We start from the raw sequence: 27,965 nt of genomic DNA, 5'->3' as shown, positions 1-27,965 counted from the left end.
TACAGTCACAGATTGCTATCTAGTAGACATTTGTTAGAAACCCCATACCCCATGCCATCTCTTCTCATCAATTCTCAATGGGCCATCCAATCTCCCAAACCTCGCTGGACTTCCCGTATTAGCCTCAGGAAGACATAACCACTCCCTCACACAATCCGGCACTTCCTCCTTAACATGGGCAATGCAAATCAGCGCCTGCTGGTCAGAAAGACCAGGGATTTTTACCTGACCAGACTTTGAGGTGTCACTCTCAACGATCTCTTCGCCGCGGTATGTCCTAGATTCGCCCTGTTCTAGGAACAGTGTACACTTGTCCCGCACTGCATCATCCATGCCACTGAAGGCCTCATCGAGGACCACGACATCTGGACTCTTGATCATGGAGCGGACAAAAAGCGCAATACGCTGTGCACTGAATGAGAGACCACCAAACATGTAATCATCCGCCCACGAGAGGTTCTCGTGCGACGCTGAAGAATAAGCTGGATGTAGCTCAGGCGCAAACCATCGGAGAGCCGCCTCGACCTTTTCCTTAGCAGCGTCGTCTAATTTTGGCTTCGCACGGAAGGTTTCTGACCATGCATTCTCGATAGTCTGGCGGATGGTCAGGTTTCGAGGCATATGCTGATGAACCTCGGGGCTAGAGTGCCCGATTCGCGATTGGATATCCCAGAAAGTGAGCGGCCGTTGACCAGAGCCAGGTTCTGGAAGACGAGATCGTCCGAATAACTTGATAGGGAGGGAATAAGACTGAGGGTGATCGGAGCAGAGCAGTGAGACAATCGTCGTCTTGCCTGATCCGTTGGGACCGAAAACACCCCACCGCTCGCCACGTCGAACCGTCCAAATCAAGCCATCTCTGGAACCATCAGTAGTTTGCTGTGTCCAGTTACCCAGAGCAACCTTTCCGCGATACTGAACCCTACAGCCATCCATCTCAACGAGAGGCTCAGCGTCAGGATTCCTTGGTTCTAGCTCGTTGAACGATGATTGCTCTGTATGACCTGAGTCTTCCGTAGAAGCAGCTGAGGGTAGCACACGGCCAATGTCGACAAGCGAGTGCAATGGAAGTTTCTCGTCCTCAACAAGACCTCCTTTGTGAACACCATGTACATATTTCTTCAGACCTTCAAGGACCTCCTCCTTGGGACCCATTGAGCCCACTTGGCAGTCTGTTCTCAGATATACCAAGTGAGTAATCCAGTCAGGCACGGGGTCCTGAGGCCTCGCACTTAGAACGAGACGAGGACTTGCCTTTTCAGCTAGCGAATGTAGTAGAGGACTCAATCCAGAGACTGTAGGAGGATCCAGTCCCATAAAAGGCTCGTCGAGTAATAGAACTTCTGGCTTCGTCAGAAGTGCACGAGCAATACGTGCTCTTCGACCTTGACCATTGCTAAGAAACGAGACAGGTAGATCAAGAAGGTTCTCCAATTCCAAATCCTTAATAACTCGGGACAACAGGTCGGGTGATATGGCAGCATCGTCATCGCCTTGTTCCGCCTTCATAGGATTAAGCTCTGTGTTTCCTAGAAGAAAGTCCTTGAGAGAAAAGTCTGTAATCTCACGTCTCGACTCATACCTAGCCGATAAGTACGCACTCGTGGCAACACTACCGCCTAAACCGCCACCAGTTTGTTCTGCATCAAAGCCCACATACTGGATCGCCTTTTGCGGCGTGCGTAACCGTTTAGGAACATTCTCAGAAGAAAGGTACGGATAGGATCTTGCAATAGGTGGGTCGCAAAGGAATCTTCCTTTCAAAGCCTGCAGGAATGTTGTCTTTCCTGATAGCGATGGTCCAACGATACACCAATTCCGAGGCGAGTTTGATGTAGAAGCCAGCTCGAAATTCAAGTCGCTAAAAAGAGGTGGATTTGGCCGTGATGTAGTAGTGTTTGGATGATGGCGATAGAAGGTGCCATTGGCGATCCGAATGATCGGAGGACAACTTGTAAGAGGTCTCATAATGCCGACTGATTATTTTTGAGTAATGAAAAAATCATCATTTACGATGAATAAATAAAGATATATCGTCTTAAAGCGAAGTCGGAATCACTAAGTGAGTGACGGTACTAGGTAATTCTGCGTGGGTCTAAGCATCGGCGGACCTGCAGCTGGCTCCCCGGAGGAAAAGGTACGTACCGCTCACCTAATTGGAAGGAAGTCAACGCAACGCCAGCGCAAGGCTGCCTTGACCTTGACCTTAAGCTGGAGCTGGAGCTTTCATCATCAACCACCAAAGATACAAGTCATCCATCAACGTCGCCCGCATTCCCACCACCAAATCGACCGCGAATAACACATCGATTGTATTTAGTGACGTGCATCAACTTCCCTCCACAAGAACCAACAATCACATCCGCCAATATGGTAAGCAGTATCCCTCCATCCACCCACCTTCAATGTCATGAGAGCTAACTCCTGCCCTCCCTAGTCTCAAGCAATGCGCATCGTCCCTGGCAACTCCAACGTCCAGTCCTACACTCACATCTCCCACACATCTTCCGCACCCTCCGCCCCAGGCATCCACGATACTCTCCGCCATGGTGTCGGCGCATCTCCCTTCGACTCCAAGACCACACCTGCTTCTGCCCACCCTCTTGAAGCTCGACTGAAGAACTGGGAGGCCACCCAGGAGTCTCTCAAGATGGAGACCCTCCGACGAACCTACGGCATGGCCGAACCCATCCGTCGTGGCATGGAGCTTAAGATCGTCCAGAACGGCGAGTGGCGGCCCATGGCTCTCGGCGGCGGTCTGCCCAGCGTTCATGAGGAAATTCTTAGGGGCCGCGATACTACTATTACCTGGGAGGATGTTTTCAAGGGCGATGAAACAAGGGCCGTGGCTGGATTCCACGACGAGATGGAGAAGAAGCTCAAGATCCAGTAAACAGCAGTTTATTCACAATGGCGAGAAGGAAGAGGCTTCAGCTGTCGCTCTGTACATCCATGGTTTCCTGCATTTAGACAAGACCAAGAACGTGAAAGACCGCCAACAGGCACCCTCATGAAGAGAATCATTAATTGTGATTCATTCTGTTTATACCGCAACAAAAAATAAGTTCTATACTGCCAGAAATGCGTTAATTGAGGACGCTGCCGGCAACATGCCGATTGAAAAGAAGTTGATAAACCAAGTATAACAAAACCATGATTCAAGCACACGATAATACGCCAATGTAAACTCCATTAACCCCGTCTCCACCCGTCAGAACCATGTTTCGCTTCTGCTGAGCGGTTGCAAAAAGAATAGACCAAGAAATTGATTAAAGAGTGTACGGGCAACGTCCCGCTGCTCACCATCTCGACTTGAAGGCTTTCTGGTTGCTGGGGGTGATTTTCTCTTCAACCTACAGCAACCAGGAGAGGATGAACAAAGCAATAGTGAGTTTCTTCCGGTGAGAACAATAATCGAACTTTATCAGCTCGACAATGGCTAGATCCCATAAGGGCTGTCGCTCGTTACAAGACGACGCAGCAGCCTCCACCTCGGGAACGTTGGCCGTCGCCACTACCTGATGAAAGATTCTTGCTTCCACTCTTAGGCTCCTCCTCATCAAGGTCTTGCGGCCGAATGCTCATGTGCACCACGTTGGGGCTCTCAGTTGAAAGCTGGTATTCTGTTTGGCGGTCAGCAAATGAGAACATAATGTCTCAGATTCACGGTGTGCCTTACTCTTCAACTGTTCCTTATCGTCTAATAGTTTTCCAAAATGAATCAGTCTGATGCTGCTAGGACTGTTGGGCTTGGCTTCCCAATCACTCCTCCATTCTCTCAATATTAATTCCTTGAGGGTGTAAATGCTGATACTAAACGGGTCCGGAAGGCCGCCCTCTGTCTGATCTGGAATGTCCACGTTCCTCCGGCTCAAGTATTTGGCGTCAATCTTGTACGGATGTCGGCTTCCTGAAGTAAGGAGAAGTGTAATAGTACAGACGGGTCCATCTGAAGAGCCCCCTGAGATCTCGCGAATATCATCTACGGCAGGTCCTATACCCAGGTTCGAGTCTTGCTTGGTCGGGGGTGGAGGTGCCGTCTCCTTTTCCTTGCCCTTTGGTGAAGCTGGTGCTGCGGTAGTTGGTTGATCGGTGGTCTCGGATGGTGCTGGCACGTTGGTCGGGGGTGTTGGCTCAGCTGCGCTCGTCTCATCGGCAGACTCGCGCTCGTGATCGGCAGGCTTCTGCTCGGAGGGCTTGGTAATGTTTTCCATGGCTACAGCATCGTTAGGCTGTTCGAGCCGCGAAGTTTCAACTGGCGCAGCGTTACCACCGCTCATGGTGGAGTCCGCTGGAGCCGACATACTGGATGAAGGGTGATAGAGGCGCGATTATGGATATGATTTGAGGTCACACCACGCAATGGACGCAAGAACGCGACGGTAAATGAAACGTAAACGAGTGATTCTTGGGTGGATAATGCGATTCGGGGGTTAGGTTCGCGATCGAAAGTCGAAGATGGCGGATAAAGGATGCGGATGTGGATGTGGATAGCGATGTGGATGAATGTGGTCAGTATCCGTAGCGTTGCTAGGTATCGGGAGTAAAAGTGAAAGACGTCAAGTTCACTGGGACGATGGTAGTAAGGATGGATCGCCCAGGCCGGGGGACCGTAAGGCCGGGGGTGGGGCAGTGAATGGCCGGAGTCTTGTCCACTAAGATAAAACGCTCAGACATTAAGCACAGCGCGACAGCAGGGGTAGCATAGCTTGCGGTACGTTGCAGTAATGAATCACTGTAAGTGCTGGGGTTGATTGAAGAGCAGTGAGCAAGTCGTCTACCATGGGTGAGCCAAGCAAGCCAAACGGTAAGCAAACTGTCTATCAAGGAATCGAACAGACAAGCAGTGCAAGACAAAGCAGAACAAAGCAGCCAAGAAGCCCAGTCGGCCAGCGGCTACAGCGTGGAACCTGGAGTCGCTCAACGCTTTGCCTGACAGGGAACGAGGGGAGAGGGGGCGCTTGGCTTGACTGGAGTGGCCGGGCCAGGCGGCTCCCTTGGTGTTCAGGTTTGGAAAACAATAAAGTGACAATGACGAGACAGTGAAGGGCAGGGGCCGCGCCGCTTGCTGATAGTCTTGTCGATCAATTCAACGATGCCGAGTTTCCAGGCACATGGAGATAGTGATGAGAAAGCCGTTAGAGAGTGTTTGCTGACGAAAAATCTTGAATCAGAGAAAGCAAAAAGCCAAGATAGCTGAACACGGTAAGTTCCAGGTGGGAGGTGACGACACTAATAAATACAGGTCGCCGTGATCCGTCTACTGCTTGGCACTCACACGATCAATGAATCAGATGAACGAGTCAAGCAGTAAATGAATTGGACTAAATATTGATCGATAGAAAAGATGAATCAGAGCAGACAGCAGACTTGATTGAGGAATTTCTATCGTGAATAGGTATGGAAAACAATCGTCAGAAATGTTGACTTGACCAATATCAACAGGTAGAAAGGCTCTGTGTCGAGCCAAGGAAGGTTTGGTCTTGCTGTAAGATCCAACGATAATGAGTTAAGAAGGTGGCAGAAAACTTGGGACCTGGGCTAATAAGAAAGTTGGAAACAAATGAACGACCATCCTGGCCTACCCTAACAATAATAAAGTAACTGGTTTATTTCGTCTCCCACGATACCTATCAGAATCGATCTGGTAAATGCAGGGCCAACGTCGGGGCAGGTGCTTTCCGTTCGGTTAAGTTCGCTGGCAAAACGGAAGGTAACAACGATGGAACTTACAGCGGGTTCCTACTCGGGCAGGTAGCCCACCTGGGTGGAAGCCACTAAAAAACAGAAGGTTGCGGCCCACTGTAGCCGCCGCTGCTGCGCCGCTTGCTTAGCCCCAGGCGCAAAGCAGCGCCATCGAGTTCACCACCATCTTTTGTGTCAATGAGAGATTCGACTTGCACATTGTTTCGATGGGCATTTTTCAAATATTATTCTTGGTCAATGCAGGTGAAGTACCCATGGTGAAGGTCTTGAAATGATAAAGGCTCGCTCATTGTATTCACTCTTGAATCTCACTTGCATGCACATAACATCTTGCCTGGCCCTTGAACTTGGTGCTAACACTGTTCGAGCTTACATGAAATGTCATGTCCAACAGGAAACTAATTGGTGTCTTTGTGCCCTTAAAATCCGACAGACTCAACATACGCATGTAGGGGTCCTGGACTTTCATGCACCCTCAAGACCTGTAAACTCGAGGTGGTCCCTGAAGTCAACGAAAGTTCCCTTTATTCGGCAACACATGTAAGATACTCGAAACGGTCAAGAAGCCCGCGTTGTGTATGGTCCGCATTGAATGGGAAAGCCGACTCGCTCACTTGCATGAATATTCGCCAGCTCATCGAAAGGACACTCGAACACTGCCAAAAACAAAAAGCCCATTCTGGCTGACTTCAGGCTATCTAGATATTTACGAGGGCTGGATTCGCTCAAGTATCAAGCATCAATTCTGTTTGCCTCTCACTTTACCCCCTGTCTTTTCTCTACTCTTTACACAGACCAGACAGATCCAGACCCAGCAGCCAAGCCTGGATCTAGCTCAACCTGGTATTCGAGACTTTGCCCTATAAACCACCCCAGTCAAATGTGACCTCTCGGTAGCTTTGGATAGATACATCTGACATTCGACTCGATGACTCTAATGTGCTTCGCCCCAGCTGGTATCTGAATTAAGGTTCCCAAGCCAAACCGAATGTAGCCCACGCCGCTCTCCGGGGAACCCCCCGCGGGTCCATTGTCTCAAAGTCGAGAATGCTCTTGAGATGGGGAAATGGGGAGACATTAATAACAGACAGTTTGGGTGTTACATCGACTAGGGTGCGTCTCAATGAACTAACATACATACAAAACGGCCTCTCCTCAAGTTACTCGTAACTGCCTGGTCTTCAACTATATTTCCCATTACTAGTATATACAGATATCGCTTATAGCATTAACAAATCACCGTTGCTACCAGCACCCTGCGTTGGCTGAAGAACGGCTTGAGGAGCATGCGCGCTCACCACGTATCCTGTCGAGTGGCCATTACCTCCTCCAAAGACATCGTCTCCTTGATCACCATGCATCGGCGTCATCTGCTGCGTTCCAATGCCTGAGAAGTAGGCATCCGCGTCACTGACTGCCTGTGCGATGTTCCCTTGACCATCACCCGACATTGGGTTTCGGCTCCTTAGGTCGATATCCGTCGTTGCTCCAGCGTTACCAAACATGCTGATGCTCTTCTGGCTGTCTCCGGCAACAAGAAGATTTTGCTTCTGCAACGCCGGAGAGTCTTGTAGTTTGCGTGGTCGGGCAGATCTAAAGACAGTCTGCACCGGCTTCAGATAGACTGTCGCTAGTGTTCCCACGTTCAGGCACATCTCCTCTAATGTAGCCGAGTCGAGTCTCTCCGACTCGGCTGTGATAGCTGGTTTTTCTCCCATGACGATTTGTCTGGCTGCATTCATGTCTGTCGACAAGAGACGCCAGTACATATAAGCTCTATCTCGAAGATCAGGGTTGTCGGTCTCCTCCGTCGCCCACTTCAGCACCTTCGGGACCAACTCCTGTCCCTTGGTAGGTCGCTGAATGAAGAGCTTTACCGTGGCAGTGAGCAAAGCAAGCTGGACCTCGACAGGCTCCTCCGCAAATGAGTATAGGAAGTCTTCCAACAAAGCATCGCTGTTCTCTATTCGGTCTGCATACTGACCAATGACCCAAACCATAGCTGCCTTGGCCTCAGGCTCATCCAAAGAATCGAGATGCTCGCACAAGGTGCTGATGATGGATTCGTATTGGTTGGGGTATTTTCGGAAGATGTTTCGGATGACAACCGTGGCTTCCTGCACGATGTATGTGATCTTGGTAGCCACAAGCTCGAGAAGTAGGTTGATGCACCGTCGTGCCGCTGGTTCAATCTTGATCGCCAGCTTACCAATGGCGCGCACCGCCTTGCGCACAAAGTGAACGTCGATTTCAGTAGCATACTCTCGCAGTTCCGTCAATACCTCATCAATATTATCCTCTGTAGCAAGCATGAAGATGAGCTCCAGCTTTGTGACCTTGACGTAGATGGGATCATTGTATTTGCAGAAAAAGACGCGGATATCGTTTCGTAGCACTTCTGGTCGTCGCTGAAGAATCAACAAAGCGTTTCGGAGGGCAAGGTATTGTACTTCGGGACCCTTTGCGAGAAGTGTGACAAGAGGTGGTGAGAGCTTTCTGCACAAGGCCGAGATCTGCTTCTGATCGGCAATATAGTTCATCAGATACAGAATCACCCGAATGCAGGTCAACACGACAGACGAATTAGAATGCGACAATCGTGGTGATATCCGCTCTGCCAGGAGTACCGCCTCTCCGGATTCTTGTGGTACATAGGACATGAGAGCCTCTAGAATATATGTCTGACCCCATCTGTTGACACAAGATTAGCGATAGTCCCGTGAATAATGTGGCTTGTCTTACTCGGAACAGTCGGGAAGGATAGCCACCATTTTGGAAGCATTGCTATAGTCAATGGTGAGTTTGATGGCATCGCTGCGCTCCCAGATATCCATTAGACCAGCCAGGGCACTCGCAACAACGGTAGGATTATCATCCCTTAGAAGTGAGTTCAGTCGATCAATGAGGTCGGAGCTCTCTACCATGTTTCGATCGTGGTCGTAGAGCTTCGCTACGCAGAATGCAGCCGTTTTTCGCACATAAGGGTCGCCATCTTTCAGCATGTGCTTGACTATTGGTACAGTAGCTTCGACGAATTCTCTAACATGGATATAAGACATTGTCCTGAGAGCCAACGCTCGCACCAAAGGATTGTGATCTTCCATGTCCTATGTTGATGTTAGCCAATGCTGCCGCTGACGGAAATGGGGCGAACTCACATGTTGCAAAACAGGGATTGCGTTTACAGCAATCTCAGGCCTCATCCTAGCGTAGTTGACCAGAAACAAGAAGCACCTGTTATAAATTAGCAACGAAGCAGATTTGGTGAAGCCAACTGTCTTACATCTTCTTGATTTCCAGACTCTGGATTCCCATGCACCCAATAATGTCAGGGAACAAGGCCACCATGTCGTTATTGCTCATAGTCATGTTTGCGACAATCTTCTTGAGTGCGATCTTCTTGCCCGCATAATTCTTATCTTTCTTTCCTCCACTGTTTAGCTCGAGACGCAGCTCAGCAACTTTGCCCTGTTTGTTATTTAGTCTCGGGCCATCATAAATCGACTTGGGGGGCATGTATGCAAGGAACATAGCGGACATGGTATCGTATCGTTCGCGTCGCTACGCAGCGGACTATTGATATTGACATTGAGGCGGAAACTCAATTAAAATGCAAAAAAAAAAAAAAACCACCTTTGACAACATCAAAGTCCGCGCAAAAGCAGACGTGGACAACCAGCAGAGACCAGAAAGTAGTTTCGGTGTAGTGTAGTGGAAGATCAAGAACTTATAAGACCTCGGGTCCTACGAGGCTGAGACATGATAGAAGAACAGGAAGGCTTACTCGAGCAAACAATTTGGAGTCCCCTCCACCGGCGGCGCTCGACATGGTGTTGTACTTGTATTCCAAATAATGCGACGGAACGAGTTTCGGTAACCTTGAACGGGATGGTGGCCCTATTCCAGAACAGGCCCCTCACTTCTGAGCTATTCCAAGATTCGTAACTGTAAAATCGTCTGATACTCCCAACCTAATTGGGCGGGCTGCGTTGCCCAGCGTAAACAGTTGTAGAGGGTGGATGGCGGATGGTAAATGGGAGGGGATGGTCACATGTAGGCCAATGCCTACAGTAGGTACGGTAGGTACAGTTGGAGGTCGCTAGGGATGTGGTGTCTTTTCTCGATCGTTCGTTATCGCTACGGGGCTGCTCTGAGATTCGAAGAAACGAGGAACGCGCTGTATTTCTCGAGAACGGTTTGCGACGTCTGCCGAGGTCGTACTTGGGTCGTTTCGCTTCGAGAACCGGCGTCGTCGGGGAGTGGAAAGGGGATCTTGAGACCCCCGAGTAATGTAAGCCAAAAAGGTGCTGATAAGATAGAGCGTTGCAATTAACCCGAAATTACAGCTGCCACAATTACGCCACATGTCAAAGGCCACAGCACATGTGGACCAGCCAATCATCAACCTAATCCAATCAACCAACGTCAACGTCGCCTCCTCGAGCTGTGTTCTACATCGCATTTGCCTTTGCGCTCAATCAACGATAACTCGAACAATCGCGAATATACGGACTCCGAAGTGATACAACATGGCCGCCTCCCACAACTCCCCCCTTTGGGTTTCCCAACTCGAGCACGCCCCCGCAGCCAAGGCTAAACAGTCTGGCATTCAGGATCCCCCAGGCTACAGCTCCGGAACAGCCGTCACCAACTCCAAGGTCAGCACGGTCTGATCGCGCGATCAAATAGTCTAGGCGACTAATGCGATATACAGAAGAACAAGGATGCCGCCAAAGTCCAGCCACGAAAGCCCCCGACTGTCGAAGAGATGGATACCCTAAAGCTCAAGAAGGCTTGGGAAGTCGCACTGGCTCCCGTTAAGGGTCTGCCCATGACCGCCATCATGATGTACATGTCGGGCAACTCACTCCAGATCTTCAGTATCATGATGGTTTTCATGGCTTTCAAGAACCCTCTGATGGGTCTCATGAACACGAACCAGGCATTTGAACGTTTTCAGTCATCTCAGTCTCTTTCATCCCAGCTGCTGCAGGTCAAATTTGTGTACATCGTCTGCCAGCTTGTTGCACTGGGCGTGGGAATTTGGAAGATCAATGCCATGGGCTTGCTACCGTAAGTATATCTAACTCCATACACCAACTTGATAGAACTAACAACAATAGAACAACACGATCCGACTGGCTTATGTGGGAGGTGCAGAGAGAACCTTTGGAACATGCTGTTGCAGCTCTATAAGTAATAACTATTAATACGATAAAATGACCAGATAACTATATGAACTCAAACACTTTTATGTTGCCTTCAATGCTTCTCGCTTGGCTTTTGCGGCTCTCCACCCCATACCTCTTTTATCGACGAGTCTCAGGAGTGGAATCATAGCTAGGTTAAGTAACGCAAGGAATGTGAAGCACCAACCTCTTCCCATTCCCTCGATCATATGATCAATAGCCGCAGTAGACGCAGCTCCAAACATGCAACGTACAAGATTATTGGCAGCAGTTGCTGTAGCGGGTGCATTGGGGTTTAGATCGACAATTAGAGTGTTGAGGACACTGAAAGACGTTGGTACGAACATGCCAATGAGGAATACTAGAACAAGTGGAACAGCAACGCTAGTCTCGACTTGCAGAGCCCAGCCGTACCCGATAAGTGTGACAATGCCAGCAAGTAGTATGGGATATATAGCTTGGATTCGCGCTGTTTCGATTGGGAATTTGGCCAGGTCGTTTCCGCGCTTTCTGTCGATAGTAAAACCAATCGCTTTCGCAATTCGTCGATAGTTCCAGTCCAAGACCCGCCCTTGAGCAACAACAGCAAAGGCACAACCAAAACCATAGGGCAGATAGCAAAGACCAACCTGAAGGTCATTGTACCCATAAATCTCTTTGAAAAGCGTCGACAAGGTCGCCGCCGTCAGGATGAAAGCCACATAGATGATTGCATTAATGCATAGAATAATGGCCATTTCCTTATCGAAGACGATATACAACGTCTTCAGGGGGTTTGGAAACTTGAGCTTTCGTTTCGGGACATTTTGGTCTGGAACATCCCCTCTATGGCTGTAGATGTCGAGCAGTGTCCTATTCCATTTCTGAGGCGCTATTGACCCGTTTCCGACGACGTTGCGGCATGTCTCGGGGGCGGAGAGAATGAAAGGGATCATCCAGGTAGCAGAGAAGATGGCGCAAAACCAAAAGATGGCAGGCCATCCTAGGTATTGACTCAATATACCTCCAAGCAAGGGGCCAAGAGCAGGGCCGATATTGATTCCTGCTCCAACAATTCCCATGTATTTTCCTCTCTCGCCTGTTGATGAGATGTCGGCCACAACGGCGTAACCGAGAGCCAGGGTGCCACTACTGCCAGCGCTTTGGACACACCGTAAGATCAAGAGTGCAACAAAGTTCCGCTGCAGGGCCAGCCCGATGTTGGCGCCTATGTAGATAGAAAAGGCGACGATGTAAGCTGGCCGACGTCCTGCCATATCACCAAAATCACCAAACATGGTAGGGGATAGCCCCTGGAAGATCATATAAGATGTCAAGGTGAGGTTGATGAGTGAAATGGAGATGTTCAGGTCGTCGGCAATTGGGTTCAGCGCAGGGAAATAGATGTTGGCAGTCATGGGAGAGACGAAACTAGCGGCAGTGACCAAGGCCAAGATCCTTCTTTTGGTGTTTTTAGAGAAAGTACTGTATGCTGGTCCGCTGGAGACTCTCGTCATGTTCTCAGGGTCACCCATAACCCCTTCGTCAGCTTGAGTCGATATTCCATTGTTCATAGATTCGCCAAGCTTTTCAGGAGTTGTATCTCGAGCTGTTGGAGCGTCAGATAGGCTGCTCTGTATGCTGATAGTGTCGAGATCGTGTCTGTGAGAGCCCGAGTGGTCGGGTGAGGGCCGGTTTTCGTCTTTCTCGGCCATCTTTGCTGAGGAAGGATAAAGAGACAACAACAATCATGACGTGGAAAATAAAAAGAAGTGGCAGTCAAGTCTTTTAATCCTTGATCTACCCGCGGAATCGGAGAACGTTCTCCATAGATCATTATTCCCGACATTTCGAGATTTCTATTTCCGTGAAACCGGCCGAATCTGGACTCACGGACCCGACGATCCCCACTTCATACCGAGCCCCGGTCCGGTCCGCAATCGGATTCATATTGAATAGGAACGGTCAGGCCGGGGCGTTGGCAAACTATGTCTATCTTTCGTCAACCGAGAATTAGAACGTTCAGGACCTGGATATATATGGCATCACCACCGGTAGCAGATCAACTGCCTCAAGTCAAAGCCAGAGTGAAATACAAAGTAAACAGCCTGAAGCTGTAAAGTATGAGCAGGAATCGTCTCGATGGAAGATTTTACCAAGTGGAGAAACAAGCGGATGCCAATATCTTTGGGTCGTAATTTGCCATTATTAGAAATACAAGATTAAATAGGTTGCATCATAAACATGGAAGGCAAAAAATTGACCGTTCGGTATTCGACCTCCACGAGATGACTAAGCCATGTGGCTTGTCAATGTGCGTCAGAGCTCAGAGCTATACAGCCATGGTGTCTACAACCTTTAATCCTCACATTGAGTATGACCGTTTGCTAAGCAAAGCAAACACGCAAAACTTCAGGGTGATACTACCACTTACTGTAGTTGAACCTTTATACTTCTTGACCTTTTATGCGGCGACTCTCCTATCTTAATATCGATTCGCATTGGACACCATGAATATCACAGTCACCTTCAACGAGCTCCTCAGGGAGCGCAATGCGCCGGAAACGAAAAAACGTGTCAGCCTGGATGCTATAGATGGTTTTCTGAAAGAGGCGTATCGGATTGTCAGTGCTTTACATCCATTGCGACGCGCTCTCCAAGCTAATCAGCTTTCGTAGAATTCGCACATTACCAGCCTCCATCGAGAACTCCAAGATGTTAGACAAGCCTACCTCTCGACCGCGCAACCACGAAAGACGAATAGCCGAGCCGCACAAGGTCAATCCCGTGTACTCTCGGATCGAGACAGAGAAGAAGTCGATGCCAATGCGAAACAGATGATTCGAGAACTGAATGCTGGCATTCGAGCTCTTGACGAGGCCGAGCAGTTACGGCAGGAAACCGAGACTGCTATGATTCGAAAGAAATATGTGGGAGGTCTAGGCGCTTTGGGTTCTTGGGCTTCTGGTGGCATGGTTAGTAGCAAAACAAAGGAGCATGAGGAAGCAGATGCCAAAGCGCGAGATGTAGGCATCCACCGAGATGGCATTCTCTGGTTCTTACGGCAACGGCTAGAATCATGCTGCCGAACGCAACAGGACATGATGGAAGCACGACTGATGCGAGAGATGGAAAAGAGCCGCAGCATGCTTTCAAGAGCTGGTATCGCTGGAGACTTTGCAGAATTTCCTCCTTCTGCCCGAAGGCTTTCGCAAACAGCACCTGCAGGGCAGATCCCTATGTCCGACGACGGGCAGTTCCCGAGCCAGGGTCTCACAGAAGAGCAGATTCAGATGTTTGAGGAAGGGAACCAAGATATGATGAAGCATTTCGAGAGTAGCTTGGACAAAGTCAGGTACGTATCTATGCATCTTTCGATGTCAATCCATACACCCTTGCTGGATTGTTTGTGCACTAGAGCTCCAAGCGCAACTCCCACCCCATGGGGAAATAAACTGTCTTGGAAAAATTGTGAACTAACCCTTGCTTCACAGGACGGCTGAGAAGTCATTACTAGAGATATCCGAGCTACAATCGCTGCTTGTAAACAATCTCGCAACACAATCAGCTCATATCGAGCAACTAGTGTCAGACTCATTTTCGACAACAGAAAACGTTGGTGGTGGTAATAAGGAACTCAAAAAGGCGACGCAACGGGCTAGTCCAGCCAAGTATACTTTCTTCGCAGCAGGTGGACTTTGCGCGTTTCTGGTCGTTTGGGATCTTATATTCTGAGGCAATGCTAAGAAGAGGGTGTATTTTTTAGAGCGAAACGACTATGTAGGTCGATCGATTAAACAAGGCAATGTACACCTTCAATTCAAGAGTAAAAGAGGCTAGCAAATGGTATCTATGGCTACCTAGGTACTCTTAGAGCATAGTTCGCGTGCCACAACGTCTTATAGGCAGGGCAGTGAGAGAAGGAAAGGCAGAGGAACGAGGTGAGAGGTTCTGTATCAGTATCCGTTGTGATCTAAAATGGACAAACAAATTGTTTGTGTATGTGCCCATTATCCTAGAATATAAACCAAGTATTATCTCACACTTACAACCTCGATTGTGACATTTCATGCACATGGTTGTTCAGCCTTGAGCTGTACCGTCAGGGCGGATCAGATTAAACATTCGATACTATAAAGACATACGATGTGAGAACGCTCGACGCCCAGTTATACAGACGGCTGAAACGGGCCCAGAGCTAAATTCTCAGATTTGAGATTAGGATGTAGATTCAAAGGGAGATGAGTATCGCATCCATGGAATACGATCCATCTTGGCTGAACCATGATTGTCATACGACAAATCAAATCCATAATGTTACGTCTTCTCGGCGGGCGAATTCGGAGGTGGGCCAGCTATTATTACCCAACCGTGCATTCTGAGGCCCCGTGATGTTTGTCTAAGATTTTTTAGTTCCCCGTGACGGGGCTAAAGACACGATGCATGTATCCTACAATGGGGGCGTACAGGGGAAGTGAATCGAAAGGGTCTGGAAGAATTGGTTTGGGTTCTTCTTTTTTCTGGGGAATGGGGCAAGTATCTTTAAGATTGGATCTATTGGAGTCACGGTAGGGAGGGGAGGGGGGTTTGGGGAAGAACTAGAGAGAATTCGAAATGTAGATTAGAAAGAGACTGGATCTAAAAAGTTACGTTACGGTACATGGTATGTGATTTCACGGTACCTGAACGGGCAGCTATTAAAGATATTTGTGGCATGATATGAGATGTAGATCAGATTCAAAAACCCAACTGATCAGAGGGACCACACATCACACCACAACTGGTGTCTGTTCTCAGTTTCAAAAGTTGATTCGCCGTGGAACTGGACATGGGATCAATTACGAACCGACGAAACACTACGTCAGCTCGCCAGTCTTGGAACCATGCCAAGGTAAAGCATAAGAACTTGGAATTCTGTTACGAAAAGGTACATACCTCGGTGAAAGGTGAAAATGACCGGCCAGCACCTACTGTAGCCGGCCAGCGCGTGACGTTGGATCAAGCAAGGAGCCGAGGTGTACCAAGGTGGGCAATGGATAATGAGAGTTCAACATTGACGTGATAGCCCAGATGGAGCTTCACAAGCTTTTTTTCACAAGCTCGCGGGCCATTTTCGGTAATGGGTCAGACATAAAAGATAAAGATTTGTCGCAAACTTGATAGAGGGAAATGTAGCAACTGTAAATACCTTTGTCTTTAAACTGACGACTCTATCTTCAACGGTTTCACCATTGTCTGTAACCAGTATCTATCTGGCGTGCACGAACTCTCTATCGACTGCTCGCTTCGTTCTGCGCCAACAAGTTCGATTATCACAAGGCGGTTATCATTGCCTATTTTCAAGCTCACTCACGATCCGTACCTATCTACACCACAAAAGCTCTATTTGCAGACAATAGGGCCTGTTCAAGTATATTTATTATAGGACTGCCAAAGATCATATAAGAACGGCAGCTATTTGCGAGGTAAGTTTTGAATCTTCTCAAAGTAAAACGCAGGAGGAAGTTTCCTCTATGCTGCTGCCCTTGGTCCGTTGGGCCTGTCCCTGTTGGGTTGATTTGAGCTCGAGTCTCAGTCAACAAGCAGTACCTGCACCCCCTCAAACACAAGCACAAGAGCACAAGCAAGTCCTGTGTTGTCCCATGCAACGATGGCATCAACAAGCACAAGCACAGGCAAAGCCCACCGCTCAACTCAATGAGGTGAGGTGAGCCCACCTACACCCAGGTAGCCCAGGTACCTTCTACCTCTGTTCTCCAGGCCTGTTTGGCACCGGGCGCGCGCCCTTTCCCCCGAGCTCCAGTGGTCCGGAAGAACGGCGCCTGATTTGCCCGCGTGCATTGAATGCTAGGGACATGGCCAATTGCATCAGGCCAGAATATGGTTTACGCAACATATGGCCTTTGGAGTGGATATTCATGGATCTTTACTTGTGAGGAATCCAGCCGGACCATGTTCCGAGTCTCTTTGACCTCTGGAGATAAGGAACAGAATATAGCACGGAAAAAGACCGTTGGGCTCTGGGGAAAGAAAGTGCCTGGCATCTTACACGGGCAATTGTCCATTCCCAGACCAGAAACAAAAAATGAGGCGGCTTTGCGACAAACAATTCGCAGCACATTCCCACCTTTCTATTATTATCTTAAAACAGGCTTTTCACTGTTTCTTCCATGTCAATCAAACATGACTTGCGGCGGACCGTAACTTACTGATCAAAGTTGCTGTTAGGTACCTTTTCTGTTTACCCCAAAGACGCACACTCCCGCAGGGGTTCAGGCCGATAGGTTCAAAGGAAGTCTCGAGTCTCTCACCTCAATTCACCTTAACTCACCCGCAAAACTCAACTTCCACAACAAGACACACGCCCCCTAGTTCCACTAGAGCCAGGCCATCGGACCGCTCCAAGACCCCCAAGCCCCCCTCTCTTCCTCTTCCTACCCCCCTAATCGACAATCCCTCAGGGCCGCAGCCCACTATGACACAGTCACTCAACACACCCCGTCAAGGCCAGAGTCAGACTCGGTCTCTGAGCATCTCAAGCTCAAGCTCGAGTGATAAAACGCCGCCAGTTCCTTCTTCGCCTTCCTCCATTTCTCGTCTTAACTCCATCGTCCATCACATCTCGCCCAAAATGGTTTCTACTACAAATTTCCCTGCCGAAGTCGTGCCCCAGGCACCCGAAGATCCTCTCTTTGGCCTTGCACGAGAGTACAAGGCTGATGACAGCTCCAACAAGATTGATCTTGTAAGTCTAGCCCATTATCTATTTTTTCGTTATGAAGAGCTGCTAACCTCTGGTTTCTTATTAGGGTATCGGCGCATACAGAGATGAGAATGCAAAGCCCTGGGTGTTGCCCGTCGTCAAGAAGGTATGAATCTTGCGCCAACCAATCTTACATATTATTGTCTGCTTCCGCTTCATGACATGGCCTTTCTCCCATTTACCCAACACATTCCCCTGCCACATACACACGTTATACTTCTAGATGTTGTCCTGTATGTGTGATGGTTCCTCTGCGGACTCGGCCTGCTCGTGCCTTTTCCGTTCTGCGAATTTTGTGTCATGGGATCATCTCTTCACAATGCGCCATCTGGATCCTTCTTACGCAAACCTGCGTCACAGCTTGCCCCAACCCATCTGCCCCGCCGCCACGACTTTGATCATGCCTTTCGTCCTGGAATTTGAGCTAACCCCACGTCTGTCGTAGGCTGATGAGATCCTCCGAAACGACCCTGAGCTCAACCACGAGTACGCCCCAATCGCGGGTATTGCCAGCTTCACATCCAAGGCTGCCGAGCTAGTCTTTGGCCCCGATTCTTCTGCCATCCAAGACAAGCGCTCAACAACACTACAGACAATCTCTGGTACCGGTGCCGTGCACTTGGGAGCTCTTTTCCTTGCCAAGTTCTACCAGGGCAACCAGACTGTCTACCTCTCAAATCCCACATGGGCAAACCACCACCAGATCTTCAAGAATGTTGGCATGTCGATCGACACATACCCATACTTCCACAAGGAGACTAAGGGTCTCGACTTCGAAGGTTTCAAGAAGACTCTGAAATCCGCTCCCGAGGGTTCCGTCTTTGTGCTTCATGCATGCGCACACAACCCTACTGGTGTCGACCCTACGCAAGATCAGTGGACTGAGATTGCTTCAATCATGAAGGAGAAGAACCACTTCCCCTTCTTCGACACCGCCTACCAAGGATTTGCCTCTGGCGATCTTGTCAAGGATGCATGGGCCATCCGCTACTTTGTCGACCAGGGCTTTGAGCTTGTTGTTGCCCAGAGTTTCGCCAAGAACTTTGGTCTCTACGGAGAGCGTGCCGGTTGCTTCCACGCCGTCACATCTCCCGCTCCTGAGGCTTCAAACACAATCACTCGCATTGGCTCTCAATTGGCCATCCTCCAGCGATCGGAGATCTCCAACCCTCCTCTGTACGGTGCCCGTATCGTCAGCACTGTTCTTAACGATCGCGACCTCTTTGCTGAGTGGGAGGAGAACCTGCGCACCATGTCTGGCCGCATCATCAGCATGCGCGACGTCCTCCGAGCCAAGCTTGAGGAGCTCGAGACCCCTGGTACCTGGAACCACATCACCGACCAGATCGGCATGTTCAGCTTTACTGGCTTGAGCGAGAAGCAAGTACTTCAGCTTCGAGAAGAATTCCACGTCTACATGACCAAGAACGGTCGTATCAGCATGGCAGGTCTCAACGATAACAACGTTGAGTACTTTGCCAAGGCTGTTGACAAGGTTGTTCGTGACGCTGCTTAGATAGACTTTCGAATGGCTGGGATTGTGTACGAGCTCATGAAAGTGGTCAATTACCTACAAGACCCTGGAAAGAATCGGCGTTTGGAGATGTTTATTATTACTACACCTATCATGACCGGGTCTCTGCAAAAAGCATTGGACGATCCTTGTTTTAGCATGCTGTTGACAGCTTCTAATATACCTTGACTGCATTTGCTACATACAATTATTTGGCTGTCGTGTTTTGTATACCTTGTGTGAGGACAATCTAGTGAAACAGAAGATATGAATTGTTCTGTAGATTCACATGTGCAGGACAATAGCAAGGGTGTACTCTTGGCATACGCCAGAGCTTTTACCCGCAGATACAGCAAGGTACCTGTACAGCAGGATGAACACCTTGAGGCCCACGATCCAAGACTGCGATTGGCCCGCCTCTCACCTTGAACTACCTTGGGCTGACAGGCGGTTCCTGCTTCATTAGGTAAAAGCACATTTTTTGCTGTAAAGGTAACCAAAAGCGGAAGAAGAGGTTGGGTGGGACTTTAGCGACAAATATTCGGGGAAATTTCGCGGTCTCGGGAGAGTTTCTTGTTCAACTTGTCTACTATTGCTGTGAACTGCTACCGCGGTTTCGATGTTGCTATCGCCGACGCGGTATCAAGATTCCGATTTACCGTGGAGGCGGGGTTTGGCCTCGGTCTTGGCCCTGCCACGCACTCCCCTGGCGGCTGTTGTCTAACTCCTATCTGGGGAAAAGAACGAAGCAGTCATCGTTCTTTTTTTCCCCCTCTCTCCCTTTTTCTGGAGCAAGCCCACCTCCGCAATTTTTTATTTACCTATTTTCCCCCGCATGGGAGCCGCTCGCTTGTCTGGGGACCAGGGGGGGCGTGTACACAAGAATCTTGCTCTACGATACCATCAAAAGGTACAAACGAGATACGACACGGTGGACTCCGGCGTAAAGGGAGGTTTTTTTCTTCTTTTACGGTGGATATAGAAATGGTAGCGAGGTCTAGTGACTGGCAAAAAACGGTGGATTTGACGTTATAAACTTCCTCCTTGTTTACCATTTGCTGTTTTCCTGTACAGTTTAGTTATCGTTATGTCATTTGCCAGGCACCTTTACAGGACAGGATCCATACCCTGTCCCGACAAAGTCCGACTATCATGAATTTAATTATTTTGAATTGAATTACTTGCAACAATGGGAAGGACAAGAAAAAACTATTTAGTGTTTCCTTGGGCTATTACACAATGGCGTATCCACCGTGGCGGGTCGGTGAGAGGTACTTTGAGGAAACTTGGGCGAGACTTCTCCGATGCCGGGGGATGGACTCCAGTCTGGAGAAATCGAACGAAACTATGGGGTAATGAGAAGGGACAGTGGAATCTGGAGAACGGACGTTGGTTTCGTAATTGAGGCTGTACTTTACGAATGCCTCTCGAGCATCATGTGGAGTGGTCGTGGAGTAGGTAGTAGCATAAGACAGACGGAGAGAGCACATGACTGACTGTTATTTTTCATCTGGCCATAGCTTGTTGCTAGTAAGGGCTGAGCGAGACTGTCCAGCTCATTAGCTCTGATCTATATTTACCCGAGATATGATCGCTTGTGATCTGGCGCGGCAAGATAAGGAAGATGGAGCTTTGGTCGAGTAGGCTGGGTCTTGAAGGCGATTCGACAATGACAGTACTCTCCAAGACCACTTCAATTATACAGAAAGATAAGGAATTCTTGCTTGGCTCGGCGTTACTCTATGGGAGACATACTAACTTGCTATCTTTTACAAGGCTGTATCGTTCTTATTTCAGTTAGCTACAGATAATCTCAAGTTAGGAAAAAGACTGACACAGCGGCCTTGGTGAAACTCTCGCCAGGTATTCTGTTAACAGACTGAGTCTATAGCTAATTCTGAACTGGCTGCATCTACTGCAGATATTCTCTATATGTAACAGTACGTATTTGATGCTATACTACTGATCTTATCACCCTCAAGTTTACAGAGTATGACAGTTTCGTCTTGGAATATTCTTGGGTTTAGTCAAACTCATCATGAGAGCTCATAATCACACTTACAGTAGCATACTACAGATAAAATGAGACTTATAAAATCATAAATTGATGTTAGTTAATTCAAATTATATATTTGACTCTATAATCTATGAATTGTCAAGATCATTTGCTTCGTCTTCCCATTATGTGAGTTTATAGACCTCACTGACACTTTTTAGCTCAGCACAGCAGCCTAAGAAGGTCGACCCCACCAACTTCAACCACCATCCAGGTGCGTTGACACAACTTATCTAACCATCAATGCACCATCAGCCATGGGGAGAAAACTACCATGGAAGACTTCACCGGCCCAATCAAGCCCTGATAATAAAGCATCTATAAAATCTGAAAGTCCGCGCCTGACAGTATCGAATCCTACCATCGACAGCCCTTCAGCATTTAGAAAGAAACCGCGTCATGACCGCGTTATCGATTCAGAAGGTATGGTATCTCATGCTCATCACAACCTCATATATACTCATTCTGTTCTAGATAGCGCGCGCAGTCCATCAACATCACCTCCCCCAGAGCCGCCACCAGAAAGGTCCGTCTTACTACTCCCTTCCAAACTAAATCACTAGCTGACCAAACCCCCAGGTTCATGAGACCAGGTCTCGACCACGATGATCGCTATCGCATGGTTGAAGACGAATTTCTCAACATGGCTCATCAATTCACCGTTCATCTTCATCGCGCAGAATATGACCGCTTAAAGAACCTGGCTAAGCACCAGAACGCGGATACTATTCGCGAGATAGAGCGCCCCATCGTTGGCCCGCCTACTCTCCTTGCACGGCAACGTCAGGAGAGCGGGCGCCGTGTATCCAAGCAGCGCAAACTTCTCGCTGACTCTTCCAACGAAAAGGACACGTCTTTTGCCGGGTCAAGCTTACAGGGTCTTATGGAAAGTCCAAGGAAGGAGCACAAGTGGATATCAGCAGGTCTGGCCGATGCAGCCAAAACAAGAGCTTCTGCTGGGTTCGGTTCACAAAAGATCACTCCGGTAAGGATGAGACAGATCACGAAGCCTGGATCAGGAAAGAAGAGGCAACTTCCTCTGGCGGATGACGATGAGACGGATGGCGGAGATGATTTGGACCTTGCTACGCCTTCACGCGAGCCTGTGACGAAAGCAGCGCGCTCATCTCACACTTCGAGTCCAGCTGCGTCGCGCTCAGCACCACGGCCAGCGTTTAGTACACCCCGAACGAGCACGACTATAAACAAAACCTCACGATCAGGTTCCAGCATCAGACGGCCAACAACGGTACCAGGAGATAGCACGCGTGGTACAATTAAGCGTGACGATATTCACGAAGACATAGACGATGATGACATTTTTGGAATCACGAAACGAATGTCTGACCGCCGTAAATCAAAGGGGTTAGGCCGCAGAACGGAGGACAAAACGCCTGCCAAACACTCACTCGACGAGATTCCCTCATTCATATAGGTACACTTTCACAAGGATCCCCAGTCTCATAATTAACACATGCATTCCTTTGGAAATCAAATCAATGCTTTTATTCGTGAGTCCTAATCTTCCATTGGCCGGTCCTGCACTGTAAGCTCATCAAAGTCGTCCAGTAACTCCTCCATGTCAACATGAGGAGCCTCGTCATCTTCCTCGGTTTCGGCGACGCTCATCTCTTCCTCGGCCCGCTTCTGGGCCTTGTACAGGGCAAGCGTAGCACGGAGCTCCTCGTCTTCCTCGACATCTCTCAAGAACTGCTCGTACTCTTGATCCATGCGTTCTTGGTCTGCCTTCTTAGGAAGAAGCTCACCCTCGTCCTTGTTCATGCGCTTGAGCTGCCAGTTTCTCTTGCGGTTCTTTCTGCGACCAGGGTAGTGCTTCTTGATTAGTATCACGTCAGGAATTGTTGACGAGTATGTGTTGGAGTTCTCGATCGCCTCGTATTCGGTGTTGTTGAAGACGGTGCCAGCCAGGAGGTAACCCATAGCGGAGTCACCAGGCTGGAGAAGTCGGCCCATATGAGTCCTTGTGAAGTACGTTCGGTCGTTGACACCGAGGTCAGAAGCTCGAGCAACTGTGGCTTCGGCAAGTGTCCACTTGCCCTTCTGTGTTCCTGTGGTCTCAATGTCCATGACAACGAACTCAACGAGCTCACGGGTATCGGTCAGAGACAAAAAGGGGGCTCGCCAGTAGATTGGCGCACTGATATCACAAGTCTGGAGGGTCTGGGGATCCAACAGGTAGACGGAAGTACCGATCTTGTGGCAGAGGAGGAGAGGGGAGATGTTGCCGGACTGCTTAGCCATCTTGATGGGCAAAGCAACCAAGTCGTCCTTACATATAGGCACCAACTCGGCCGAGTATGTGAACTTGAATGACGCCTTGGAAGTGTGGACATCTTGAGAAATCAGCTCCTGGGAGGCCTTGGTCTTGACAGGCACCACGGAGTTGAGGAAGTCGATAAACTTCTCGGCCTGGTTCCTTTGTGAGAAGAAAAAGTCGATACCATCCTTAGCTTCTCTGATGTTAAGGGTATCCTTATGGGCACCGTGCTTCATAATGAGTTGTTCGAGGAACAGGAAAGTTCGCTTGTGGAGGACCTTTTGGCGGACCTGGACAGCAGCTCGCCAAACGTTGGCAGTGTATGACTTGGCACACTCAGGGCACTGTTGGTACGCAACGACATAAATGACCTCGAAAGTCTGCTGGAGCAGCATGCCATCCTGGACTTCATCTTGGATGGTGATCTTAACCCTGATTCTTCGCGAGTGAGGCTCGGTCCAAATGAAACTAGCGTCGACAATACGGACTTTATTTAGACCTCGAAGTTTCTTAAGGCACAGGGCCAACAGTTCGCGGGATTCGGGAGAGGCGACAATCCAGCTGGTGGGGGGCATGAGCCATCGGTCGCAGTCTCGGCAGAAGTTGAGGGTCGCCTCTCGCTGGACGCCCTGGGAGATATCGACAGTGAGTTTGATGCAGTCATAGCAGAGAGCGCCAGTTGATGCGGTTCCGTCGATCGGGGCACCACAGTTGCAGCAGAGAATACTGAAAAAGGGATATGGATTAGCATTTGCGCCCAAGACGACGAGTGCGGGGTGTTTGCTAGAAGATCAAGACTCACGTTGCGGCACCCGTCTGCTGAGTGGCAGGGGCTATAGAGATAGGCTGGTCATCCAAATCCATCGACATGCTGGGCAACGATGTCTTGTGTGAAATTGATGGTGTTGTTTTGGGTTGAAATTGGACGATGCTCAGTGACTCTTTGGGAAACCAAGTAATAGTGGGAGAAATTGTAACGCCGCTGGTTGATAAGCAGCTTATCGGGCAGAATCTTTTTTGGCAGGCGCGGGGCAAATTTTGGAAAATGCAAGTGCTGCAGTCATAAAGTTCAGGGTCCACCTCACTTGGCTCGAATGAGATCTGATCATGCAGATCATTGGATAGGCCATCATGTTTTATATGGATATTTTATTCTATTCCCCGACAAATCCAAGGTTTTTTGACGAAATCAGGCATTATAGACAATAAGGTAAAAGTGACAAAACTGTGTGGCTTGTATGAAATTAGAAAATCTTGCTTAATACCCTCGTCACCTCGGCTGGTTGATCTTCTCCATCCATCTTCTTCCTTGCAAGAGGAACTTGCTTGAACGAGCGCTTGACCTGTCGCACCGACTCGTCCTCCTGACCCTCTGTATGGGTCTCTGCCTTCCTCTTCTTGGCCTTGGCCTTGACCGCCATGCCGTCTAGCATCTTTGCCTTCTCCACGTTCCTGACAAACTCCTTGTTCTCCTTTGTCGACTTGCTGATTTCGGCTCTCATGCGGCTGGAGCGCTCTGCGTTCTCGGCGGCAATTTGCTCTGTGAGGTTGTGCCACTTGAAGCCCTTGAGGTATAGTAGGTTCCATAAATCATCGTGGTAGTAGCTGCCCTTCTTGCCGCCAATGGTGCGCGCGTTGAGAAGATCGCAGACGGCCTTGGCATCCTTCTTCTTGGTAAACTCGACCCAACCCTCGGTATAGGAGCGCTTCTTGTTGCCACCGGCGCGAACACGGCGGGCGTGCGAGGCTGGGTCCTCGGGAGCGAGGAAGATGCGGTTGATGGTGCCGTAGGGTTCGAGGAGAGATCGCAGCTTGGCTGGCTTCATGAAGGGAGGTATGCGAGAGAGGTAGACAACGCCTGACTTCTTGATAGCGGCTTCGGATGCGACGAGGTTCTTCTTTGTCAAGGTCCTTGTAACGTCGGGCAGTTCTGTTGATGTAGTGTCTTTTGATTTGCGCTTTGGCTTTTCGGGCTGATCTTCCTTCTTGTCTTCCTCTTGTATCTTCTTTGAGTCCTTCTCAATCGCCTCGTCTTCGTCGTCGCTTCCATCGCCGCCAATGTCGCTTCCTAAGTCGTCTTCGTCGTCGGACTCGACTTTCCGTCGCTTGGCGCCGCGACCACCCTTTTGCATATCATCTTCTTCGGAATTGTAGCCGACATCGCTATCCGCATCACTGTCGGCGATTTCTAGGAAATCGTTCTTGGTTTCGGGCGCCATATCGAGTAACGTTTGCGATTGTATGGCAGCTATTGAGTAGGGATTGGAGTCTCCCTATACGAGGCTGGAGAAGCAAGTGTAGAAAAAAAGTAGTTCGCTGATAAGATAAGACTTTTCGCGATCCCTTGCTCAGACTGCAGGGGTCAGTTAAGTTCTGTCGAATTGGAGTATCGGGTCATGTGACTTGGAGGGGTAGCCATCGACGTCACTGATAAGAAAGTTTCGAGGGGAATCTGTAAGAGCTTCATGACAACTCTACCCCCGTAGATAGGTGCTATATACATTTAAGATGTTGTTGTTCATGTCTTTATGAATGCAATCACATATGTATCATAAATTAACCTCAGATCAATGATTAATATAGTTCAAAGCTATGCAGTGAATTGGTTTTGATCTTTCATTCGCCCTCAGCTATCTGCCTCCCAACTACCCTTGAGTGAAGAACCGTGAATTTAATCAAGTCGGCGACTGGCTCATTTCCAATCAATCTCATGACTTATCTACTCTATACTATCAATCTCAAATGATATACTATCATGTCGTATCATATCATAGCGGGGTTTGCTTTCATGAGACCGCCGAGGTCGGTACATCAAATGCGCTGGACCTAGGATTAATCAACGTGGGGCAACACCGCGAGCCGCGAGCCGCCAACCGCCGTCATGGGAGATGTTACCTTGACTGAGATAGGTTTACTCATGACCTCCAACTCATATGCTCCACTTCCAACCTCCAAAGTGGCCAACTACAAAGATATATACTAACTTGGTCAACTCTGCTCTTTCCTTTCATTCATCTCACTCTTACTTGAGTACTTCACACACATAAACGCCATCATGTCTGTCGAAACAATCACCACAATCTCCCCAAACACAAACGAGGCCATCCTCACCAGGAATGGCGCCTCTGCTGCTGACCTTGAGTCTCTTCCCAAGGTCGCCGCTGAGGCTTTCCAGAACTACCGCAAGACAACTTTGAAGGAGCGTCAAGCCATTGTTCGCAAGTTCCTCGACGGTCTCTTGGCCAAGAAGGATGAGCTTGGTGAGGAGTTGACTGTGCAGATGGGTCGCCCCATTTCCTACACACCTGGCGAAGTCGCCACAGCCGTTAAGCGTGGTGAATACCTCCTCAAGATTAGTGACGAGGCCCTTAAGGATACCGACGGTGAGGCCGAGAAGGGCTTCAAGCGCTTCATCCGCAAGGTCCCTGTCGGACCTGTTCTCGTCATCTTTGCGTGGAACGTAAGTGCTGGCCTCGCTTTGTTGCATCGCAAGTCCATTTGCTGACTCTGTGTTACTAGTACCCTTACCTCATCCTGGTTAACTCTCTTATTCCCGCTCTTCTCGCAGGATGCAGTGTAATTCTCAAGCCCTCACCTCAGACCCCCACCATTGTTGAGCGTGTCACCGATCTTCTAAAGGAGGCGGGCTTGCCCGAGGGCGTTTGCCAGTACTTCCACTGCGGTTCTCCCACAGTTATGGAGACCATTGTGCGCGACCCCAAGATCGAACTGGTTTGTTTCACTGGCTCTGTGGCTGGAGGTCTTGCTGTGCAACAAGCTGCATCTGACCGCATTGTAAATGTCGGTCTGGAGTTGGGTGGCAAGGACCCTGCCTATGTCCGATCAGATGTCGATATCGACTGGGCTGCTGCAGAGATTGTTGATGGTGCTATTTTTAACTCTGGCCAGAGCTGCTGCTCTCTTGAGCGTGTTTATGTCAACGAAAAGATCCACGATCAGTTTGTCGAGGCTGTGCAAAAGGTGCTCAAGAGCTACAAGCTCGGAGATCCATTCAACAAGGAGACTCAGATTGGACCTGTCGTCTCAAAGCGATCAAAGCAGGCAGCCGAGGAACATATCAAGGACGCCATTGACAACGGTGCCAAGGACGCGACTCCCGAAAACGAGACTTTCAGCAACCCTCCTCCCAAGGGTAACTTTGTGAAACCCACCCTTCTCACGGGCGTCAACCACAGCATGCGGGTCATGACTGAGGAGTCATTCGCCCCAATTAGTAAGTTTCCCGACAAAGTTTTACTAGTATCTCTGCTGACCATGATACAGTCCCTGTTATGAAGGTTAAGGATGACAGCGAAGCCATCAAGTACATGAACGACAGCGAGTTTGGTTTGACAGCCAGTATCTGGACCAAGGACACAGACAAGGGATACGAGCTGGCCGAGGAGGTGGAAGCAGGCACCGTTTTTGTCAACCGATGCGATTATCCGGCACCGGTACGTTCTTTTTTTTTTTTTTTTTTT

General features: G+C 49.2%; 13 protein-coding genes across 13 annotated transcripts; 7 read left to right on the top strand and 6 right to left on the bottom strand.

The window, feature by feature from the left end:
- Window positions 1-33: 33 nt before the first annotated feature.
- FPSE_01053 (uncharacterized protein) lies at window positions 34-1,968 on the bottom strand (the record flags this gene model as incomplete). Its single annotated transcript, XM_009254173.1, has 1 exon — window positions 34-1,968. The coding sequence occupies one exon, from the start codon at window positions 1,966-1,968 to the stop codon at window positions 34-36; it is 1,935 nt and encodes a 644-aa protein (XP_009252448.1).
- A 402-nt stretch (window positions 1,969-2,370) lies between these two features.
- FPSE_01052 (uncharacterized protein) lies at window positions 2,371-2,893 on the top strand (the record flags this gene model as incomplete). The annotated part of the gene is made up of 2 exons (XM_009254172.1): window positions 2,371-2,373; window positions 2,438-2,893. The coding sequence occupies 2 exons, from the start codon at window positions 2,371-2,373 to the stop codon at window positions 2,891-2,893; spliced, it is 459 nt and encodes a 152-aa protein (XP_009252447.1).
- A 572-nt stretch (window positions 2,894-3,465) lies between these two features.
- On the bottom strand, window positions 3,466-4,304 carry FPSE_01051 (uncharacterized protein; the record flags this gene model as incomplete). Its single annotated transcript, XM_009254171.1, has 2 exons — window positions 3,466-3,623; window positions 3,680-4,304. The coding sequence occupies 2 exons, from the start codon at window positions 4,302-4,304 to the stop codon at window positions 3,466-3,468; spliced, it is 783 nt and encodes a 260-aa protein (XP_009252446.1).
- A 423-nt stretch (window positions 4,305-4,727) lies between these two features.
- Window positions 4,728-4,970, top strand: FPSE_01050 (uncharacterized protein; the record flags this gene model as incomplete). The annotated part of the gene is made up of 2 exons (XM_009254170.1): window positions 4,728-4,737; window positions 4,840-4,970. 2 exons carry the CDS (start codon window positions 4,728-4,730, stop codon window positions 4,968-4,970), a joined length of 141 nt encoding a protein of 46 aa, XP_009252445.1.
- Window positions 4,971-6,926: 1,956 nt separating this feature from the next.
- FPSE_01049 (uncharacterized protein) lies at window positions 6,927-9,535 on the bottom strand (the record flags this gene model as incomplete). The annotated part of the gene is made up of 5 exons (XM_009254169.1): window positions 6,927-8,397; window positions 8,449-8,813; window positions 8,865-8,940; window positions 8,990-9,174; window positions 9,491-9,535. 5 exons carry the CDS (start codon window positions 9,533-9,535, stop codon window positions 6,927-6,929), a joined length of 2,142 nt encoding a protein of 713 aa, XP_009252444.1.
- Window positions 9,536-10,235: 700 nt separating this feature from the next.
- On the top strand, window positions 10,236-10,902 carry FPSE_01048 (uncharacterized protein; the record flags this gene model as incomplete). The annotated part of the gene is made up of 3 exons (XM_009254168.1): window positions 10,236-10,364; window positions 10,421-10,779; window positions 10,830-10,902. 3 exons carry the CDS (start codon window positions 10,236-10,238, stop codon window positions 10,900-10,902), a joined length of 561 nt encoding a protein of 186 aa, XP_009252443.1.
- Window positions 10,903-10,957: 55 nt separating this feature from the next.
- Window positions 10,958-12,589, bottom strand: FPSE_01047 (uncharacterized protein; the record flags this gene model as incomplete). Its single annotated transcript, XM_009254167.1, has 1 exon — window positions 10,958-12,589. The coding sequence occupies one exon, from the start codon at window positions 12,587-12,589 to the stop codon at window positions 10,958-10,960; it is 1,632 nt and encodes a 543-aa protein (XP_009252442.1).
- Window positions 12,590-13,384: 795 nt separating this feature from the next.
- On the top strand, window positions 13,385-14,609 carry FPSE_01046 (uncharacterized protein; the record flags this gene model as incomplete). Its single annotated transcript, XM_009254166.1, has 3 exons — window positions 13,385-13,498; window positions 13,553-14,229; window positions 14,369-14,609. The coding sequence occupies 3 exons, from the start codon at window positions 13,385-13,387 to the stop codon at window positions 14,607-14,609; spliced, it is 1,032 nt and encodes a 343-aa protein (XP_009252441.1).
- A 2,896-nt stretch (window positions 14,610-17,505) lies between these two features.
- Window positions 17,506-19,153, top strand: FPSE_01045 (uncharacterized protein; the record flags this gene model as incomplete). The annotated part of the gene is made up of 3 exons (XM_009254165.1): window positions 17,506-17,619; window positions 17,684-17,743; window positions 18,083-19,153. 3 exons carry the CDS (start codon window positions 17,506-17,508, stop codon window positions 19,151-19,153), a joined length of 1,245 nt encoding a protein of 414 aa, XP_009252440.1.
- Window positions 19,154-21,463: 2,310 nt separating this feature from the next.
- Window positions 21,464-22,641, top strand: FPSE_01044 (uncharacterized protein; the record flags this gene model as incomplete). Its single annotated transcript, XM_009254164.1, has 3 exons — window positions 21,464-21,629; window positions 21,681-21,732; window positions 21,786-22,641. The coding sequence occupies 3 exons, from the start codon at window positions 21,464-21,466 to the stop codon at window positions 22,639-22,641; spliced, it is 1,074 nt and encodes a 357-aa protein (XP_009252439.1).
- An 83-nt stretch (window positions 22,642-22,724) lies between these two features.
- On the bottom strand, window positions 22,725-24,354 carry FPSE_01043 (uncharacterized protein; the record flags this gene model as incomplete). The annotated part of the gene is made up of 2 exons (XM_009254163.1): window positions 22,725-24,210; window positions 24,287-24,354. 2 exons carry the CDS (start codon window positions 24,352-24,354, stop codon window positions 22,725-22,727), a joined length of 1,554 nt encoding a protein of 517 aa, XP_009252438.1.
- A 374-nt stretch (window positions 24,355-24,728) lies between these two features.
- On the bottom strand, window positions 24,729-25,703 carry FPSE_01042 (uncharacterized protein; the record flags this gene model as incomplete). Its single annotated transcript, XM_009254162.1, has 1 exon — window positions 24,729-25,703. The coding sequence occupies one exon, from the start codon at window positions 25,701-25,703 to the stop codon at window positions 24,729-24,731; it is 975 nt and encodes a 324-aa protein (XP_009252437.1).
- An 836-nt stretch (window positions 25,704-26,539) lies between these two features.
- FPSE_01041 (uncharacterized protein) lies at window positions 26,540-27,938 on the top strand (the record flags this gene model as incomplete). Its single annotated transcript, XM_009254161.1, has 3 exons — window positions 26,540-26,944; window positions 27,004-27,718; window positions 27,769-27,938. Coding segments are annotated over 3 exons (1,290 nt in total), but the record flags the coding sequence as incomplete, so codon positions are not given.
- Window positions 27,939-27,965: the final 27 nt, after the last annotated feature.

The sequence above is a fragment of the Fusarium pseudograminearum genome, chromosome 4 (assembly GCF_000303195.2).
Source record: "Fusarium pseudograminearum CS3096 chromosome 4, whole genome shotgun sequence".
Classification (NCBI taxonomy): Eukaryota; Fungi; Ascomycota; class Sordariomycetes; order Hypocreales; family Nectriaceae; genus Fusarium; species Fusarium pseudograminearum.
This window is presented reverse-complemented; position numbering and strand designations above follow the sequence as displayed.